A 19,631-nucleotide genomic window follows, 5' to 3' on the forward strand; every position below is an offset into this window, starting at 1 on the left:
ACCTGTGAAATCATTTCAAAGATGCCTGCAGAGCGGCCAACTTCCTCCTGGCACCGAGGACCAGACCAATGCGTGGGTCCCCAGGCGGGGACCCTCGGAAGAGACTGACGGAAGACTTTTAGCGGCAGCCACACGTGAAAAGGAGAAACGGGCTGGCTCTACAGAGAGCACAGGGTGAGAGCAGGAGAGAAGCCAGGAAGGACAAGCGAGCAAGGTCCAGCGGGCGGACAGAGGCTCAGGAAGGGGGACCGGCCCGTCGGCGTGGTCGGGGGAGCGAAGGGCACGGCCGGCCAGCCAGGCACTCACCAGAACCACTTCAGAGCTGTGGGAGCTGAAGACTTCGTGGGTCCAGGTCTGGCCAGGCTCTGGGGAACGGTCCCCCTTGCGATGCAGCTTCAGGCCCACGGTGTGGTGCCCCATGGTGTTCAGCAGCTGGGTCACCTCTCCCGACTGCAGGTTGTCAAAGTAGATGGTGGCACCCACAATCTGGTCCCCTGAGCAGGGAGGAGCAGGAAGCGGGTAAGACCACCCAGGGTCTCGGGGAAACAACACACAACCACTCTGTGCCGGGACCTCGGACTGACGTGCAGGTGTGGTAACACCCATTGTAGAGATGAGGAAACTGAGGCAGAGAGGCCAACTAATTTGCCCAAAGTGGCAGAGCTCATGGGTGGTGGAGTCGGAACAGAGGACGGCGCGTCCACCTGCCCTCAGGACCACCTCCCGCGAGGGCTGTGAGGGAACGAGGGGTAGAGAGCGGGCAGGGGAGGGCAGGGCTCAGGTACCGGCCATCCTGATGCCCCTGGGACCCAGCCCTCCACAACCACCCACCCGCTTGTGCTGCCCCAGCCTTTCCCTCCAGCACCCTCCCCCTCCCCGCCCCAGCAGCAGCCCGCCCCCCGAGGTGACTCACCCTCCTTGACCACCCCAGTGCGGGCCGCAGGGGAGTTCTGCATCACCTCCTGCACAAAGACGCCGTCGTCCCTCTGGGTGATGGTCAGCCCGTGGGAGCCGCTGCCCTGCCAGTTGGGCAGCAGCAGCTCCCGGGTCGTCTCTTCCTCCTTCTCCATCTGGATGAGGTCAGGAAACGGGGCAGTGGGGGTGTGAGAGGATGGGGAAGCCAGGGATCCCCCTGGGCGTGGGGCACTGTCTCCGAGGTGCCTGCCTCCACTGTGGGCGGGCTCCCAAGGTGGACGGTGGACACAGACGCAGCGGAGGCAACCAGCCCCTCGTCCTGTCCCCCCCAGCTCTGCCTCCCGATAGCACGTGCCTTCCGGGTCTCTACCCTCCCCATCCTTTCACCTCCACCACCCTCTTCACCCTCCCTCCTACTGACCTTCGCAGGACTTGGTTCAGGAGCAGATGCCTTGCCAGAAGCCCGCCCCTCCTTCCTCTCCTCTCCTCGGAGTGTCTCTCTCTTGGGAATCTCGGTCACACAGCCTAGGGAGAAGGTCACAATCAGGCTCACACTCAGCAGTCGGCTGGTCGAAACCCCGACCGGCTGCTGTGCGAGAGAGGGCTGGATGTTCAGCCTCCCAGGGCCAAACCAAACCCCAGCCCCGCTACTGTCTGTCATCAGCTCCATCCACACGTGACTCTCCAGCCTGGGATCACAGGAAGGGGCTTTGGAAGAGGCCAGACTCAGATTCCAATCCTGGCTCTGCATCTTCCCGGCTGCGTGACCCGGGCCAAGTCACTTAACTTCTCTGAACCTCCATTTCCTCATCGGCGAAAATGGAGACGATAAAGAATTCCCATGAGGACTGAAGGAGCGAGAGAAAGCACGTGAGAAAAGCTCTGGCCCACCGGAGCCTCCCAACATCCCGATTCTCATTAGGTCCTTTGTAACAGCTTCAGGCGGGAGATGTTACTGCCTCCATAGTGCAGGGGGGGAAACCGCGATTCGGAGAGGCCAGCCGGCCGGGGGTGCACTGTGAGAGAGCAGCTATGAGCGGGCTCTGAGCCTGTAACTCTTCCTCCGACGCCACATCAGGCCTGCAGCTCTAACCGGTGCGAGACCCCTCCTCAGAAGTCTCCAGCACTGGGGGCCACTGGCAACCTGCAAGCAGGGCTGGTGGTGCCCTCCCTCCCCCAGTGGCCGCTGGTGAGTGACTCTGGGTCACCCTAAACCCCGGCCTCAGAACCAGGGGGACGCTCGCCAGCTGGGAGCTCCAGGAGCCCTGCCACAGGCAGAGGCCAAACAATGGAAGCCCCAGGCCCCCCAGCACCGGCCCAAGCCCAAGAGGTTGCGGTCCAGCTGTGCTGCCTCAAGGACGTGGTGAGTCAGGGCCCATCTGGCTGCACCTGCTGAGCCCTGAAGCCAGGCAGGCCTCCAGCCTCCAGACACCCAGAAGTACGCCTGTGAAACCGTGCGGGGGGTGCTATAAATCGTGGAGAACCTTGCCCAAAGCTCCGCCCTAAATCTGCTGACACCCAGAAATTAGCCAACCAGTCAATAAATACATGCATACTGATCGTCTCCTGTACGTCCAACATTGTACAGGACACTGCCAAGAAAACTAGCAAGGGACGGACACAGCTCAGACCAGCACTGAACTATACACTGCCTGAGGCTGTTACCTGACTTCACTCATGCATCCTCCAAATATTTATTGAATGCACTCCACGTGCCAGATATGGAGAGTTAAAAGACTTAACTCCTGTCCCGGATATAAATTATGAGCAAGGTGCTCTGGGCGTGGCCAATTTAGCCTCTGAATGTTCCGGAAGGCTTGGGAGCCTTCCCGGGGTACGAAATCTAAATGGAGTCTTGAAGGTGCTGAGTTTGCCTCTGAGGACGGGATTCATGGAAATTCATAGGCACTTAGGACTTCCAGTGTCAGGCAGATCACAACACCAGTGAAGACAGCCGCAGACACCCCGTTCGCCAACCACCTGCACTCGCTCACGCGGTTTTTATGTCAGCACAGGTGGCGGCTAGGAGGCCAGCGGGCAGCCAGTTGGCACAGGTGTGAGCTGAGGAAATCACCTCCTCCCTTCCTACCGGAAGTCCCGCTGAACCTACCCACAGTGAAACAGCAAGCTGGAGCTTAAACGGTGCCTTCCCCCGGCGTCCAGCCCTGAGAAGCCAGCCCTGCAGACAAGGAGCCAGGCAGGGCAGGGAAGGAAAGGGCTTCCACCCGAGGGCTTCTCAGATCTCCGAAACCACCGATTGCACTGGCACGCCCCTCTTCCTCCTTGAGCAGGGCCCCTTTTTTTCAGCCCAGCATCCTGGTGCTGAGCCAGCAGGCGGCGAGGGGGCAGAAAGCCAGACAGCTCACCCTCGCCCACATCTCAGCCCCACCTTCCCTCCTTCCCCAGTGAGTCACTGCGGCCGCAGTAGCTCCAGACACACCAAGGGTCACGCCTAAAACCCGATCGGCCAAGGGCTTCACGGGCCAGACCCCCGGGGGCCAGAGGGGCTGGGGCCCGGTGAGAAGCAGTGGGCTTCCCTGCCAGCTGCTCGGCACAGAGTCCCAGGCCCAGAGTCCAGGGAAGCACAGCTGGGAGGCGCAGGAGGGATGTGCCACATGCCTCAACCCCTGGGGCTGGTGAGGAGGCCGTCGTGAGCAGAGAAAGGGCCACAGTCCGTGAGAAGAGGAGGCGCTGGACCCAAGGCTGCAGGTTGGCCCCGGCAGGGCACCCGCTGGCTTCCCGGCCAGGCAGGGCTGCCAACCACCATGCCTGCTCTGGCTCAGGCCTCACCTCCTGGCACAGCCAGGAAACACCCCCCTTCCCCTTATATCTGACCTGGCCGGACACGGGGCTGCTGATAGGGGATTCGAGGCCTCGGTGGCAAGGGCCTATTTTCTGCACTTGGGTCCCAGCCCTCCATCTCGCCCACCCCTGGGGCCTGTGCCGAGCCCAGATGGGCCTTCCTTCTCCTCCCGCACAAGTCAGGTGAAGCCAGCTACCCGGGGGGCTGGGGGCTCCACCTTGCTGCTACCCAAAGCAGGGTCTCTGGAGCTTTGGGGAATTCCACACATTCAGTCAAGTGGCCTAAGCCCTGGGAGTGGAAGAAACCTTAGGCCACATGTGGCTATTTAAATGTAAGTTAATTCAACTTAAACATTTCGTCCATTGGTTATAGTAGCCGCACTTCAAGAGCTCAACAGCCACGCAGGGCTACCATATTAGAAGCGCAAGTACAGAACATTTCTACCGCTGCAAAGTCCTGTGGGACAGCACTGCCTGCTATTTACAGATGGGGAGAGTGAGGTCCAGAGCCCTGAGAATGGGGGAGTGTTGGGGGCCTAGAACCCAGGACTGCTAGCTCCCTGCCCGCAGTCCACCCGGCACTGGCTCACAGTAACCTTCGTGATGGGATGGGCTGGAGTGGAGACCCTCTAAGACGCAGGGCTGCCTGGACGGCAAAAAAGGAGTGATAGGGTGAGGCCACTCCAGCTTCAAGGTGGAGAGGACATGCATCTGAGGCTGCAGGGACAGAGTGTAATTCAGGCCAGAAGCAGCTAGAGAAGAGCAAAGCTGCCCTGACAATTCAAAACCACAAAGAGGATGTGCAGAGGAGCAGGGCTCTGCCCATGCCACCTCTGCAGATTGGGGGCAACACCCAGGCAGATCCGGGACAAGGCCCAGGAAACAGACTCTTTGCCCCAGGAAGATGGTCTCCGCCAGGTGTTACCTCCAGAGGAACATGTTCTCCCACCACTCCCAGGAAACAGAGCCCCTAATGCCCAAGAGCCAGTATGAAAACAGCCAGGGAGGGGACCCAGCCTAACGGCTGCAGCAGCCAAAGACAACCTCGCAGCCAGCGTCAGTGTCAAGATGACAGGAACTGATACATACACACACCCGAGAGTCAGGCCCATGGGCCTCAAGGCCTCCACGCACCAACCCTGAAGTCAAGATACACAGCAGAGGGACAGAAGTTTGTTCATATGCCCAGCACAGGCGGGGCATAGGAGGTGACACTCCAAGGCAGAAGGAAGCACACCCACCCACGTTGGGGAGGACACTGACAGCAATGAAACTTCCACCCAGCACACGGGCAAACCGACCCACCATACACACAGGCCAGGGAGAAGCAGTCCCCAAGCTCAGAAGAGTGAGATGACTCACAAAAGAGCCAGAGACTTCCACCAGCGGGAAAGCTGTGAACACTTATAACCAGGACCAGGGGCTGAGATATTCGGAGAAAAGAGAGACACACCCAGAGAGGCCGACTACGCTCATGAACACTCCCCGGGCAGTAAAAAGGAAGAGAAAGCTCCACATTAAAAGAAACCGCCACCGCCGCCCCCCACCCACCCCCCACCCCAGGGGGAGAGAAAGAGAATTTTGCAGAGCTCCTATGGTGCCCCAGGACTGTGCTTGTTCCATGCCTGGGGCACCAAGGGGTCCCCTTCCTTCCCCAAACAACCCTATGTGATTAAGAATTAATATCCTTATTTTAGAGTGTGGAAATAGGCCCCAAGGTAAAATGACTTGCCCGAGTATGAGACAGAGTTGAAATGCAAGCCCGAGGTTCTCTGACTCCCAGGCCTCTTTACCCACGGACAGCGACAAAGGCACAAATAAACACACACAGAGGATGAGAAACCACAGAGAAAGAGGCACAAGGGAGATACACGGGAGGGAGAGCCCGAGAGACCTGTACCGGAGGGGGGCAGAGTGAGAGCTGGAGAGACACATCCGCAGGAAGGCGAAGAGGCCTCCATGCTCATCCAGGGGGAGACAGACATGGTGGGAGGAGGATGTCTCGGAGGGACAGAAACACACAGAAGGAGAGGGGCTGAGATTCGGGCAGGGGCGCGGGTAGAGACCCCAGGAAGCGGTGATACCCGTCAAGCTCCACCAGCACAAGAGGAAGGGAGAGTGGCCATCAGCTTCCTTGCCCACACACCAGCCTCGTCCCGGCCCAGCCTGGGGACAGCTAACCCAGAATGGGCAGAGTCCCAGGCATCCCGGAGCCCCGGATCTGAGGGCCCTTTTGCTTCTGAGGCTCATCAACGCTGTGTCCCCAGGAGGCAGAGATCCTGAGCCACCCAGAACCCAGCTCACCTGTAGACTCTCCGGCCCCCAGCCGGTGAAGACCAAGAGAATCATCCCCTTCTGGGGCTTGGCAGTCACCAGGCCCACTCTAGAGACAGGCACCGGCAGGGCAAGGCAAACATTTCCACTCACTGGGAAATCCCAGGTCCAGAGGAACAAGGAGGAATACAGGGGCGCCTCTCTTCCAGGGCCGAAGCCTCCAAATGGACCTCCACATATGCAGCCGCCAGACCCTGGTCTGGAAAACAACCTGCCCTATTCTAACGGGAGTAGTCTAAGCTGGCACCAAGAACTCTGAGGTCAGCTGATTCTGGACGGCACACCCCCAGGGGGCACTTTCAACTTGAATGGGATATGTGTGTTGGGGAGGTCGAATTATCAGGGAGAATTTGACGAACATGTTGCAAGACACGGGCAACGTGGGCACTGGAGAAACAATCAGAGAAAGACACACAAGGAAGCACACACAACCCGGGCACGCAGACACACTCCTCAGTCCCCCCTCCTCACAGCCCAGAGCAGGCCCACTGCCCCTGCCTCCCCCAGCTCACCACAGACACCTGTCTGGGCAGCCCCAGGCCCTGCGCATCATGGAGGGAGCCTATACCTGTTCACCTGGTGCCCAGATTCCGTGCCTCCCTCTACCGCGTGCGCCCGCCTAGCTCCTCCCTGGCTACCAGGGCTGCTGGCCCCGCCCACACCTCCCACCTGGAGGAAGTTTTTCCGGCCTCATCGCTCCAGCCTTCTCCTCCGCGTCAGCCCCTTCCCCTGGCCCCTCACCATCACGCTAGAGTTTCCTGCCCCTCGACTTCCAGGGAAGCCCCCCACCCCCACTCCAGCCAGCCGCTTTCAGGGCTCCGCCCAGCCGCCTTTCTCCACCTCTGTCTCCTGGCCCCTCCCACTCCCGCAGCCCCAGCGCTCCAAGTTCAAGCTTCCAGCAGGGAGAGAGATTCCTTCTTCCTCCCCTGACCAAGATGGACTCCCCTCTCCTTGTGGCAGGGACTGGGGGCAGCTTCACTTCTCCAGCGGGCAGTCCCCACCCCTGGCCACCTCGCCAGGGAAGAGTGGGCCTGGACCCTGGATGGCTGGGATTAAGACAGCGGCTTGGGGATGGGGGATGGGGGGGCGGTCCTCCTGACTGGGGCAAGGGGTGAAGAAGAGCTTGCAGTCTCACCGGGTCTCGCCCCGGGGGTAGATTACAGTTTGCGAGCTGCCCGCGGGCAAGACCAAGGCGGATCTCTCCGCTCAGCGGTCGGGTCACGCTAGTGCAGGGGCTCGGGGCCAGGCCACTCGGCTCAGCTGCCAAAGAGCCACCCCCCCAGCCCGGCCAGGACGCAAAGCCAGGCGCTTCCCCTTCCCTAGAACCTCCGCTCCAGCCCCCGGGGACCGGGCAGGATGCCCCTCCCTGACCGGCCCTGAGCGGCGCCTCGCTCAGCCTGGATCGGCGCAGCCTCACTCCCCAGCTGTGCTCACCCTCCCTGGGGCCTCTGGACACAAACTCCAGGGCCTGGAACCCGTCCAGGACGGAGAAACTTGAGTCCTCACCTACAGCCCTTGAAGCCCCCATGAAACCTCCACCACTGAGACGGAGTCCCACTGTTGTCCCCTGCCCTATAAACCCCAGACGCAAGAAGAGGTGACACATCCAGGACCAGTGAGCACAGCCAGAGACACCTTCTCATAGGTAATAACCCATATCTCTCTGCTGTGACACTAGCGGTCACAGGGACTCAAGGCCACAGTGAAACGGGGACCCCGGACCCAAGACCTCCAGTACAACAGCCCAGCGGGCCCCCGGATGTGGACTGAGGCCAGCAGGAAGAGGGGCTCCATCAAAACACACGTTCCTGCTGAGCCCGCTGTGCCCCCTGCCCCCAACGTGGTCCTCACAACTCCTCGGGCTTGCCCAGGCCTGGAGGAAACCGCCCGTTCTCAGGAAGGCCTGGGAGCCCAGCGGGATGGTCGGAGCCCAGGGAAATGCCAGCTCCCTGGGAGCCTGGATAAAGCCCATGGGGGTCCAGAGGGAGAACAGAAGGCCCCAGACACCCACCAGCTGAAACGTCCCATTCTCACCGCTCTCCAGGGGCCACCTCCTTTCCTCGTGTGCACACACACCTGATCAGCCCAGCTCCAGGGAGAGAAGCTTGGGGCTTCCAGGTGCGGTGGGGAGGACAGAGCCAGCATGGGAGAGTTCCCAGCAGGAGTCAGACTAGCTCTCCCAGTCTGCCTCTCTGTCCGTCCCCCAGCGGTTCCCAGGTTCTGAGGAAGGTGACTGCCACACCCCAGAGCCCCACACACTCCTCCACTCCCACAGCTTTGCCCCAACCCCTCAGACAAACTCCTCAGGCTCTGGGTGGCGTGCTCTGCCAGGGCCAGCCAGCCAATTCCAAGTGAGCCTAAGAATCCAGCCCAGCGGTGCCCGGGCACCTCCACCCACGGCCTTCCTGGGACTAAGGTGACCCGGGGGACCCCCAGCCCATTCCCTGCCCTTGACTGATGCTGGCTTTCTCCTTCCACAGGTCTCCCATGGTTCACTCTATTGGGTCCCACTTTGAGCCCTGGACCTGTAGTCGCATGCCCCTCAACCAAGTCTGGCTGGTACAAGTTCTCAGCTCTGTGGGGTTAGCTCTGCAAGAAGTTGCCCCAACCAGGACCCCTGAATCACTGCTGTGGGCCCACAGCTGCAGCGCTAAGCCCCACATGACTTCTGTGGCTCCTTCTGTGTCCTGGTTCTCTGAACAATGTCCCTGCATATAAGCTTTAAAGACAGGACTTCAGAGAGGGGCTCAGACACCCTCCAATCCCCACTGCCAATACTCCAGACCCTTTGACTTCTGCTAGCCCAGCTCTCATGGTCCCAGGTCCTCTCCCCACTACCTCATCCCACAGCTCCCAGCTCAGAGCAAGGAGGTACCCCCTCAGCCTGGGGCTCCCTTCTACTCCCCACTCCGCACACACACCAACCAAGTGCTGGCCCAACCCATCATCCCTGGGTGCCAAGGAGAAGGAAGCTGCCCCATTCAGCCTAGCCTCGGAAAGGAAGTGAGTGCCACACCCTGCCCCACGGATTTCCCTCCTGGGGGGCTGGGGAAGAGAGGGGGGATGAAAGCAGAATCTACTCCCTGAATTTAGACCCATTACAGGTGAGGAGGCCCTAAAATGCCTTCCAAGGCATCTTCAATCTCTCCCTCCTTTCCCTGAAATCCCTCACCGTCACCTGTCACCGCAGCCCTCCAATGCGTCACTGTGTCCCATAAAATCAACCCAATCCCTATCATGTGCTAGGCTGTGCACAGGGCGTGCGATCCCTGCAGTCAGAGGCTGGATTCTAATAAACTGTTTCAGAACCAATTATTGGCAGCCCAGCGCTGTGCCGGGAACCCAGAGGTAAATAATCTGGGTCCCCTTTCCTCCCGAAAGTCCAGGTCATTGTCTAAGGACATCACTGCCATGGGAGGATCCCACTTTGCCTTTCCACAAATCCACTCCACAGAGCAGGGCACCCAGCGGCAGGCTCCCTGGGGGCGCCTCACCTCCTCCTCGGTGGCAGCCACGCCCTGTGAAAGGCACACACACAAGGCACACAATTCTCCGTGGCCACGACGTGCAGAGGCGCCAGAGCTGTCCCCACGTGGTGCTGGGGCCCAGCTAGTGCCGTGAGATGCCCCATCTGCCCATTCGGCTCCCCTCCCACGCATGGGGCACAGTCAGCCCTGCTCAGACCCCACGTGTCCCTCGTGGCCAGAGACGCCAAAGGGCTGCGCCCCCCGCCTCCCAAGGCCCTGGCACTGCAGGGGGCGCCGAGCCCGCCAGCGGAGGGCCGGCCCTCGCACACTGCACACCCTCTCCCTGCATGGGAAAGCCTTACATAACACAGTTCTCTGAACACACCCTAAGCCCAGTGCCTTTCCAACTCCATGGCAGGACCTCGCCCCCCAGCCGCCTCTGCAGGAGCGCGTCTCTGGAGAGGAGGGCTCCAGCCAGGGAGGGCAGCTGAGCCCTCCTCCCACGCCAGCCGGGCTCCTGCCCCCGCCTCCCTGACCAGCCCCTTCGCCCCCCTCCCCTTTGCCCCTCACTACTCCTCCCCGAGTTCTGGTTTGAATTAGTCACCGGCTCCAACCACCACATTCCTCAGGCTGCTGGCGCCGAGCCAGGCGCTGGGGCGGGGGCCGTCCCACCCGGCCGGGTTTGGGAGTGGGGTTGGGGAGAGAGCGCCGCCTCGGAAGGGGAAGGGGCGGTCCCGAGGGCTATGCCGCGGCACAGCACCCCTCCCCGCCCACCCCAGTGCAGGCATCTCCCCAATTATGTCCCCCACCCCCACTCCCACCCGTCCCGCTGCCGGGCGAGCTTGCAAACTCCTAGGCTCAGCGGCCCCAGCGGAAGAAGGGAGTTTTCTGGAGTTGGGAACACAGAGGGGCAAGGCTAGGGCGGGGCAGCTGGAGGGAGGCTGAGGGGCCGCCCGGAGCAAGAAAAGGAGAGGCTGGTGGTGCAGAACTGGGTGGGGCCGGGAAGACCCGGGCCGCGAAGTCAGGGGCGGAGGTGTGGGGCGCGGGGAGGGACGGCGGAGAGGGTGCGCGGCGCGGGGGCGCGGGGGCGCTGGGGCGCCGGGCGGGGCCGAGGGGCCGCGCCGCGATCTCGGAAACTTCTCCAGTAAACATGGAATAGGAATGGAGCAGCGCGCTGAGCCACCGCCCCACGGAGAAGGAGGGGGTGGGACAGTTGCCACCAGGCCAAGAACGGTCGCCCGGCCGTGCAGCAGGGACCACGGTCAGCCCTCGAGAGAAAGACAGACTGGAGCAAAGCGCGCCTCGGAGCGATTTTCCAACTTTGCCCAACTTGCGCCCCTACCAGCGCCCCAACTCCGGAGGCAGAGCTCGGTTCCCAGGGCGCGACGCGCCGCCTCCCCGTGCGGCCCGGGGCTGCCCACCTTGCGCCGAACTGAATCTTCCCAGTGACACCCGCCCAAGGCGCCTCGCCCAAGCCCTGCCACCCACCTCCCCTCTCGCGTTCCCTGAGTCCCGTCCCCCGATCACGCCGAGGTGCGCCCGGCGCCCCTACCTGCGCGCTCAGCCCCAGGGCACAGCCATAGCCAGCGCGGGGCCCGAGGTCGCGGTGCTGCGGCTGCTGCGGGCGGCGAGCCCCGGTCGGGGCGGGTCCGGCAGGGCGGGCGGTGCAGTCCCCGCGGCGGAGCTGCTCCGAGTGGCCCGGCCCCCACTCGCGGAGGCGGCTCTTGTAACTCCGGCTGGGGCGGGCGGGCGGGTCTGCCCTGAGCGGTGGGGAGAGGGCGGGGCCGGGCGGGGCCGAAGCGGGGCTGGGACTGGTGAGCGGGCCCAACCCTGGAGGCACCAGGGAACGGGCTGCTGGGAGGGCACTGGGGACCCGGGGGCGCCGCAGGTCCGAGGTGCTGCCTTCCCCTCCCCCCATCCACTGCCCGCCGGCCTGGCCCGGGCCTGGACCTGTCCCCAAAGGATGCGCTATGTGGCTTCTTCGGCAAGAAACTCCTCGAAGCTCCCTGAGGTTCATCCTCACAGCTGGAACTGCGAATCAGCCCATTTTTCAGGAAGGACCAAGGGGTTCAGGCTGCGGCTGGGGGCCTTGGGTGATTCAGCCGCGACCGCCAGCCTGACGCGGACCTTTGAGTTTTCTCTCAACACGGGCGGCTACCCTTCAAATCCTCGGCCCCAGGCTCCTCAGTCGGTTCCCAGGCTCCAGGCAGCCGCGCGCATTTCTCGCCTTCCCTCTTTCTGGGAGCCCCTCAGTCCCTCCCCCCACAGAACCGGCCTGGAGTCGCTCGCCCCACCTGCTGGAGTCAGGGTCACCAGTGCCCCCCGTGCCACCGTGCTGCTCCTCCGGCCGCTGCAGCGACACGGGAGTCAGGCCTGCACCCCTTGGAGGAGCAGCCCGCTGTCTACCTCCCTGTCCCCCACTTTTCGCTTCCTACCTATTTCTTCTCCGACCCCCTCCCTCCACCGCCCCACTGGCCGGACGCTGAGTTTCCAAATTTAAGCCATTTCCCACAGGCACTTCTAACTACACGGAGATTTTATTAAACGCTTAATGACGGGGTGCAGGGGCCTTCTGGCTACACCCTCATTCGCTTCTCTCCCGTGAGTTCTCTTCTCCTCCTTCCTGGATGGCCACCCACTACCCATGCGAAGCCAGTTTTCCTTCCTTCTGGAATGCTGCCTGCAGAAGGGAGACCCCAGGCTGGGGACCTGAGAAGACCTGGCCCCGGCAGGGAGCGCCCTCCTCGCTGTATGATCATGAGTGGGCTGGGGCTGAGACCAGCGGCCCTGTCCTCTGAAATGGCAAAGCATGTTTACAGGCTAAAAATACCCAGCAGCCAACTCTGCTGCCAGCCCTGGGGGCTGTGTCCCAGGTCCAGTTACCAGCACAGGGTACAGGCATGGGGGAGGGAAGAGACAGCCAAAGGAGCCACAGACAGGCAGACACTCAGATAATGGACACAGAAAGGTGGAGACACGTGTGTAGACATTCAGACAGGCATAGACATGCAGAGACACAGTCAAAGCACAGACTTGGGCACCAGCATTCTCTCATTCCCTCTCTCTCTCTCTCTCTCTCTCTCTCTCTCTCTCTCTCTCTCTCTCTCTCTCTCTCTCTCTCTCTCTCTCACACACACACACACACACACTGACTCAAACCCACAGCAGAGGCGGTTCCACCACCCGTATCACAAGCACACAATCAGAAACCCAGACTTTCTGAAGAATCACCTCCACCTCCATTGTGGTCTGCACCCCTTTCCCAGCACCTACTTTATTTAGAGAAAAAAATCTAAACTTTTCAAGTTTGGGATGCTTTAAAAAATAAAAATAGAGACCAAGAGCTAATTATTTCCTATACCAATGGCTTTTTAAATTTTATCTCATTTTAAATAACATTTACTCAGTTTTTAAATATGAACCAAGAATACAGACAAAGTGGCCTGTGATCCTACAAGTCGGATAATCCTTGTTGCTGTTTCTGAAACAAAATCAATACCTCCATAGGGTGAAGAATGTCACAGAAAAGTAGAACAATAAAAAGTAGACATCTCCCCCCCACACCCAGTCCCTCTCCCCAAAAGTAATCACTGTTAACAGTTTACCGGAGGATTTTAACCTTAGGAAATGAATCATTTGGTTCCTTGAAAGTACAAGGGTTTCCAGTGTCATATTAAGATGGGAGCTGATTTACAGGTAGGTTTTTCAGAAAGATAGCTCTGAAAAGATGGCCATGGGAGTTTGGAGGGAGGGGCTGGAGCAGGAAAGGAAGAGTGGGGAACGGTGTGGATATTGTCCCCTCACCTCAGCTTGGGCGCCATCAGCACCCCCAGGAGCGAAAGAGCAGAGGCTAGTGTCCTGGGCTCAGAGCCAACTTATCTGCTCCATTGTTTGTTCTGGACACCCTCTTGGTCAACAGAGAAAGAGGCGGGAGAGGATGGTCTGGGAAGCAGCCCCAGGGCAGGGATTACTGTCCAGGTACTTCATTCAGGGGTAGGAGGGTCAGGATACCCGCCGGGAGGTGGTCCTGGGGACTGGCTCCTGCCCCATTCTAGTCTAGGAGGGTAGATAAGGGGTAACCTAGACCCTGCCCCCTAAAAAGCCATGATCGTGCCTGCCAGACCAAAGCTGGGGTTTCTCAGGGTCAGCCTCCTCAGCCTAGGCGGAGGGAACATTTTCAACAGTTTGCAATGGTGCAACTGGAGACACACACTTTTAGAAATTTCTGCCAACCCTGCTCCTTCTCCCCCTGCTGTAGCCCCCAGCTTTCACTCCCCAAAGCTACCTCCGTGGTGATTGTGCCTGACACTGCCGCAGGCACTCGACGTGTCAGCTCGTTTAATCCTCACGTGCAGGAAGGAAATGGTCTTAGAGAGGGGCCGTGATTTAGCTAAAATCACGCAACCCTCAGAAGCAGGAGTCAAAGCTCCCACCAGCATCTAAGCTCCACGAGGGCAGGAATTCTTTGTTCTCTGCTGTATACTCCATGCCTAGAGCCGTGGCTGGCACCAAGCAATCACTCCAGAACACTTTGTTAAATGAGTGAATGAATGAATGAACTACAGGTATAACTGGCCCCAAAGCCCTTGTTCTTTATACAAGAGCATCCTGTACCCCATGATTGCCATGAGGGGAAGTCAGCTTCCCCTTGCTCTCAGCCCCGGGGAGCACTTCCCCCACGTGTAGGTCTCTCATGCAGCTGCACAAACATTCACTGTGTCCAGCACTGGGTCAGGGGCCGCTGGGGGTGGTGGTGCTGGTGGTGCTGGTGCAGGTAATGGAGGACTTGGCAAGATGGAATCCCTGCCCTCAAGGCGCTCAGTCCAGAAGGAACTATCCTCTGACGCCACCTTACCTTGTACTCTGAGTCCTATGCTTTGGAAAAACTGGACATTATCTTTTCTTACAGATCTTTTACACCCCAACCTTACGTCCCCCCACACAGACACACTATTTTTTAGTTATGAGTCCCCTCAGTTGGTTCCAACATCGCAAAGAAAACCTTTGTTTCAGACTTCCCTGTCAAAATAAGGGCTACCCAGGGATCTGAGAGGACGTGAGCCCTCCCCTGCCACTACACCATCCTTCAGAAGCCCCCCACACCAGTCCTCCAGACTCACTGGAAAAGCTAGGTAAGCTCTAGGACTCCTCATCACTGGGATACCCCAGCTTCCCCAGAAGTGTCACACCCTCCCTGGGGGTTCCCTGATATGTATGTAGTATGTGTGTGATGAACCCTGGGCTCCTTTGTTGCCAGGCAACGTGCCTCTGTTTTGTTCTTATTATGCCTGTTTCCATAGCAACCACAAAGGGGAGCTCCGCGGGCAGGCCCCATGCCAGGGGATTCCCCTTCCCCTCCCGTCTCTCCACAGTCCCCTTCTCTGAAATCAGTGTGGTAGGAGGAAGAAAAGAAGCCAACTGCTCAAAGAGTCATCATGGCTTTTACACTATGATCCCAGAAAGGAAGTGAAGTGTGCAGTCTGCTTGCAGTCTCTTTGAAAGCAGACTTTTTCCCCGGATGAGGGCCCTTTGGCATGTCAGCCTTAGAAGCACAGAAACTACTGTCACCCCTTCTTCGAGCCATCTGGGATCTCCCAGACCCCACCCCTACCCCATACCCACACGAGCCCAGAGATGAGCACCCCTGCCAAGCACCAGGTCCTTCTCCATTCACTTCCATTGATTCTAATCTATCATCTTCCCTAGTGGAACGGCAAAATTATTGGGCGATTCTGGGATCCAAACATTATTTTCTAAGCAGTTCTCAAACCCCAAACTCCTAACCCAAACCCAAAATAGGAAGCCAAATCAAACCATCCTCCTCCAGCTCAATTCAAATCCCAGCCTGTGTCAAACCTCAGGCTTCAAACAAGGAGTCCCTGAATTACGCAGATCAGACAGCTAGGATACCGGAAACCCTCCCATTACACTCAGTCCTAATTGAAATCTTCAGGCCCAAGCAGAACCCAAGTTAAAGCCGATTAGAGAACAAGAGATGAGACACAGGGCCCTGAGTAGAGACTCTGGGATGTAAGAAGGCAAAGAAAGGCTGTCCAGGCAAGAGACGGGGAACAGATGTGAGCAGGGAGAGTAGGGCAGGTGGCCACATCAAGACAGCTGGATTCCCAGCGGCAGAGAGAGATGGCCTAGAGGCACCTAAGCTGTGGGTGCCGGGATGCTGGGGGAGCAAAAAGATAATAGGAAATGGAGACCCAAGATTAAGGAAAAGAAGTGACAAAACAGGACTGAATGAGGCTGTACAGGGAGGGAGGGAGAGAGAGGAAAAAAAGAGTCCAGAGCTGAGCTAGGGGACTGGACGGATGGACTTGTAAACAGGAGCCGAGGGAGGGAGCTGGAATGAACAGAGCAGCCAACGCCCCAGGCAGCTCCCCTCCCCAGCAGGGAGCAGGGAGGGAGGGGCTGGGAGAGGGGAACACCAGCCTCCTCTCTCCTTTTTTGGGATCTGCCTTTCTGACGACCTTTCCAAATTCCTCTGCTTTTCCCCCAGTTCCCCAGGGAAGGGAAGACCAGCCCAGGGTTTCTCTCCCTCCTGTGCCCATACTTCCCAAGTCCAGTTTAAGGAGAATCAGGCTGAGCAGGGAAGGAAGGGCCTAGGCTGCCCAGAGCCTGAGTCACCACATAGTTGAGCTTCCTGTCACTCGAAGTCCCGCCTCTGCTACACCCTGTGCCCTCTGCCCGGATCCCTGGGCCTGACCCTGCCCCAGGACCTGCTCCACTTCCATGAGCCTTTCCCGGGTCAGGGCTGCCTTACTCGGGCTGCTGGCAGCCTTAGATACAACCCTCTCCTCGCTTCCGAAACTACTGTACTTTGTCCACAGCTTTTTTTTTTTTTAATTTTTTATATCGTATTCATTTTTTGGCTGCATTGGGTCTTTGTTGCTGCACGCGGGCTTTCTCTAGTTGCGGCGAGCGGGAGCTACTCTGGTGCGGTGTGTGGGCTTCTCATTGCGGTGGCTTCTCTTGTTGTGGAGCATGGGCTCTAGGAGCACGGGCTTCAGTAGTTGTGGCTCGCGGGCTCAGTAGTTGTGGCTCGTGGGCTCTAGAGCGCAGGCTCAGTAGTTGTGGCGCATGGGCTTAGTCGCTCGTGACATGTGGGATCTTCCCGGACCAGGGATCGAACCCGCGTCCCCTGCATTGGCAGGTGGATCCTTAACCACTGCTCCACCAGGGAAGTCCCTGACCACAGCTTCTGAGGGACGCGTCCTCCTGCTCTTCTTAGGAGCAAAAGTGACTCGGTGAGCGGCTGCAAGAACTGTGGAGAGAGAAGCATGCACCCTTGATGAGTCACTTCCCCTCTCTGGGCTCCAGTTTTTTCTTGGGTAAAAGAAAGGGACTACTTGCTGTGGTCTCCCCGAGGTACATTCTGTAAGACTGAGTCAAAGAGATGGAAAGTTGCTACTGAAGAGAGCGGGATAAAAGGGGCATGTTTGCTAACCCCTGTCCTAACAGTAGGAGTGGATGGGGTACAGGCACAGGAACCGCCACTATAGGGCAGCCAACACTCTAGGCAACTCGGTGACTCAGGTCCCGAATACAGGCCAACGGGCAGGAAAGCACCCCGTGGCTCTCCTGTGAATCAGGGGAAATGCAGATCTCCCTGGAGAATGACTGGCCAGTGTCCCGCTATAACCAACTCTCCCTTACACCTCGAAAAGCTTCTGATCCCAGTGTGGGCCCCACGTCTTTCGATGAGCACCCTAGCTTCCACTCCTCCTGCCTAGCCTTGGCAACCCCTCTGCCCTCAACTCCGTAGCCCTCCCTACCCTCCAATGGCTCCCCTGCCCTGCCGTGTCCCCTCGTTTACCCCTTGGCTCTGCCCATCCTCACTATCCACCCCCATCCAGGCAGAGCCAGCCAAACGATTGCAAAAGGGCTGAGCCAGCGGGAGAGGCCCTCACATGACAGCTGTTCCTGCTGCGGAGGGGAGGGGGCAGCTGGAAGTAGAGGGAGGCACATTCCATGGGAGATCTGATCAGAAATAGCCCCAAACCCTTAATGACCATCCAGCTCCGGCTCAGCGCAAGGCCTGCCCATCGTGTAAAACAAAGTTAAGGTCAACAGGCTCCCTTTGGAATCCTGAGGAAATCAGCAAAACAAAAGGGGGCAGCTACATGAGGGGAGGGGGCTACAAGAATGAAAAAAATCCAGGAACATGTAGAGATCCAGGGTCACCAAGGATACCTTTGCCACTGAACCAGCCCCAACTGCCCAAGGCATTCTCTCTCTTACAAGAGATTCAAATGAATACAGGGCTACTCCCCAGCAACCGCCATTACCCCCACTCCACCCACCCCTTGCGTGCTGAGGCACTGGGACACCCCAGTCATTCCACTGGAGTAAAACAACAGCCTTCTCTGGGAGCCATGCCAGCCTGATTAGAGCAAACAGACAAGAGCAGGTGGCATAGTTTCTCTAACCTTTCTGGAGCACCAATATTTTAGCTCCATAGCATTAGGGGAAGAATAAATAAGGTGGGTGCCCCAGAATTACATTCAAACATACAGAGAGGGGACTTCCCTGCTGGCACAGTGGTTAAGAATCCGCCTGCCAATGCAGGGGACACGGGTTCCAGCCCTGGTCCGGGAAGATCCCACACGCCGCGGAGCAACTAAGCCCGTGCGCCACAACTCCTGAGCCTGTGCTCTAGAGCCCACGAGCCACAACTACTGAGCCCATGCTGAGCCTGTCCTCTAGAGCCCACGAGCCACAACTACTGAGCCCATGCGCCACAGCTACTGAAGCCCATGCACCTAGAGCCCGGGCTTCGCAACAAGAGAAGCCACCGCAATGAGAGGCACACGCACCGCAACAAAGAGTAGCCCCCCTCGACGCAACTAGAGTAAACATGCGCACAGCAGCGAAGACCCAAGGCAGCCAAAAATAAAGAAAATAAATGTATTAAAAAAAACCAAAAACCAAAAAACATAGAGGACCAAAGCAAGCTGGGGAAGTTACAGTGTCCTGCAGGTACCACTGATGGGGTGAGCCGGGGAAGCCACAGTCACCCACCCAGGAACACCCATCTGATGTGCGGAGGGCAAGTTCGGGTGCTGAGGACATGCCATGAAAGGTTGCCATGAAAACCACGGTATTAATTTCAGAAATGACTGGGTGGAGTCTTCAAAGCACTTCATTCCTCTCCCTTCAACATTCTAGACCCTTCCCCCACCCTTCAAAAGGGGAAGTGGCACATTTGGGGCATGTGGGCAGCTGGTGGGATGGATGGGTCTGACCCAGTGTGAGCAGCAGCTGTCCAGCTCCAACCAGGACATGAAGAAAAGACAACCTAGGTCTTTCTTGGAAGAACTTTAAAGGCTTTTGACTATTTAATAAGTGACTTAAGCAGAAACGCCAACAAAGCTAAAATAAACAGCCGCTTATAACCAGTAGCTACTGGTTTATCTACGAGCTACACCAAGTCTCGGCCTCCCATTCACACTCCAGCCTCTGTAAAGATTGTATCTGCAGTCAAACGCACGTCTGAGCCCTGGCCCCCTCTCCAGTTTCTCACCCTCCCTTTCTGGAGGCTCTGAGATTTTGCTCCGTAAGTGGGTGAAATAGCCTCCTCCTTCCCCCATCCTATCCCATTTCTCCAAGATCCTGCCCTGTCCTCAGCTCTCCACCCACTCGCAGCATCCCCTTCCCTTTCCGCCCCGCGACCCCAGCCCCTGCCGGCCTGAGCAGCACAGTAGGCGCGGGGACGCCAGCTGCAGCGTGAGCCTCCCCGGCACGTCTGGAAAACGACCCCACCACGGGAGACGTCCCCGCAACGCAGGCTCTCACTGGCTGCGGCTAGCGAGCCGGGCGGGGCCGAGAGCGCCCCCACCCCGCACTGGGAGGAGCGGGGGGCGGGGCGCTAGCGAGCGGCAAGGAGGGCGGGGCGGGCGTCCGGTCGGATCCTGGAGAGGTCTCGAGTCCTCAGGCGGTTCGGTGGTGACTCAGGGCTCCCCGGGGTAGGGCGGGGACCGACCCAACTACAGCTGTACTCCCCCTTTCCCCGCCCCACATCTGCCCTAGGATCTCCTGATGTTAATCTTTTTCTTGCCCACCCCGACAGGGTAGAGGCCCTCCCATCTCACGCCGCCCCCCCAC

At 58.9% G+C, this 19,631-nt stretch overlaps 1 protein-coding gene across 1 annotated transcript; it reads right to left on the reverse strand.

The window, feature by feature from the left end:
* Positions 1–41: 41 nt before the first annotated feature.
* On the reverse strand, positions 42–11,217 carry AHNAK (AHNAK nucleoprotein; the record flags this gene model as incomplete). The annotated part of the gene is made up of 4 exons (XM_028483355.2): positions 11,071–11,217; positions 1,337–1,440; positions 914–1,070; positions 42–494 (listed from the first exon to the last, which is right to left on the reverse strand). Coding segments are annotated over exons 3-4 (610 nt in total), but the record flags the coding sequence as incomplete, so codon positions are not given.
* Positions 11,218–19,631: the final 8,414 nt, after the last annotated feature.

Source organism: Physeter macrocephalus, unplaced genomic scaffold, assembly GCF_002837175.3.
Source record: "Physeter macrocephalus isolate SW-GA unplaced genomic scaffold, ASM283717v5 random_25, whole genome shotgun sequence".
Taxonomy (NCBI): Eukaryota; Metazoa; Chordata; class Mammalia; order Artiodactyla; family Physeteridae; genus Physeter; species Physeter macrocephalus.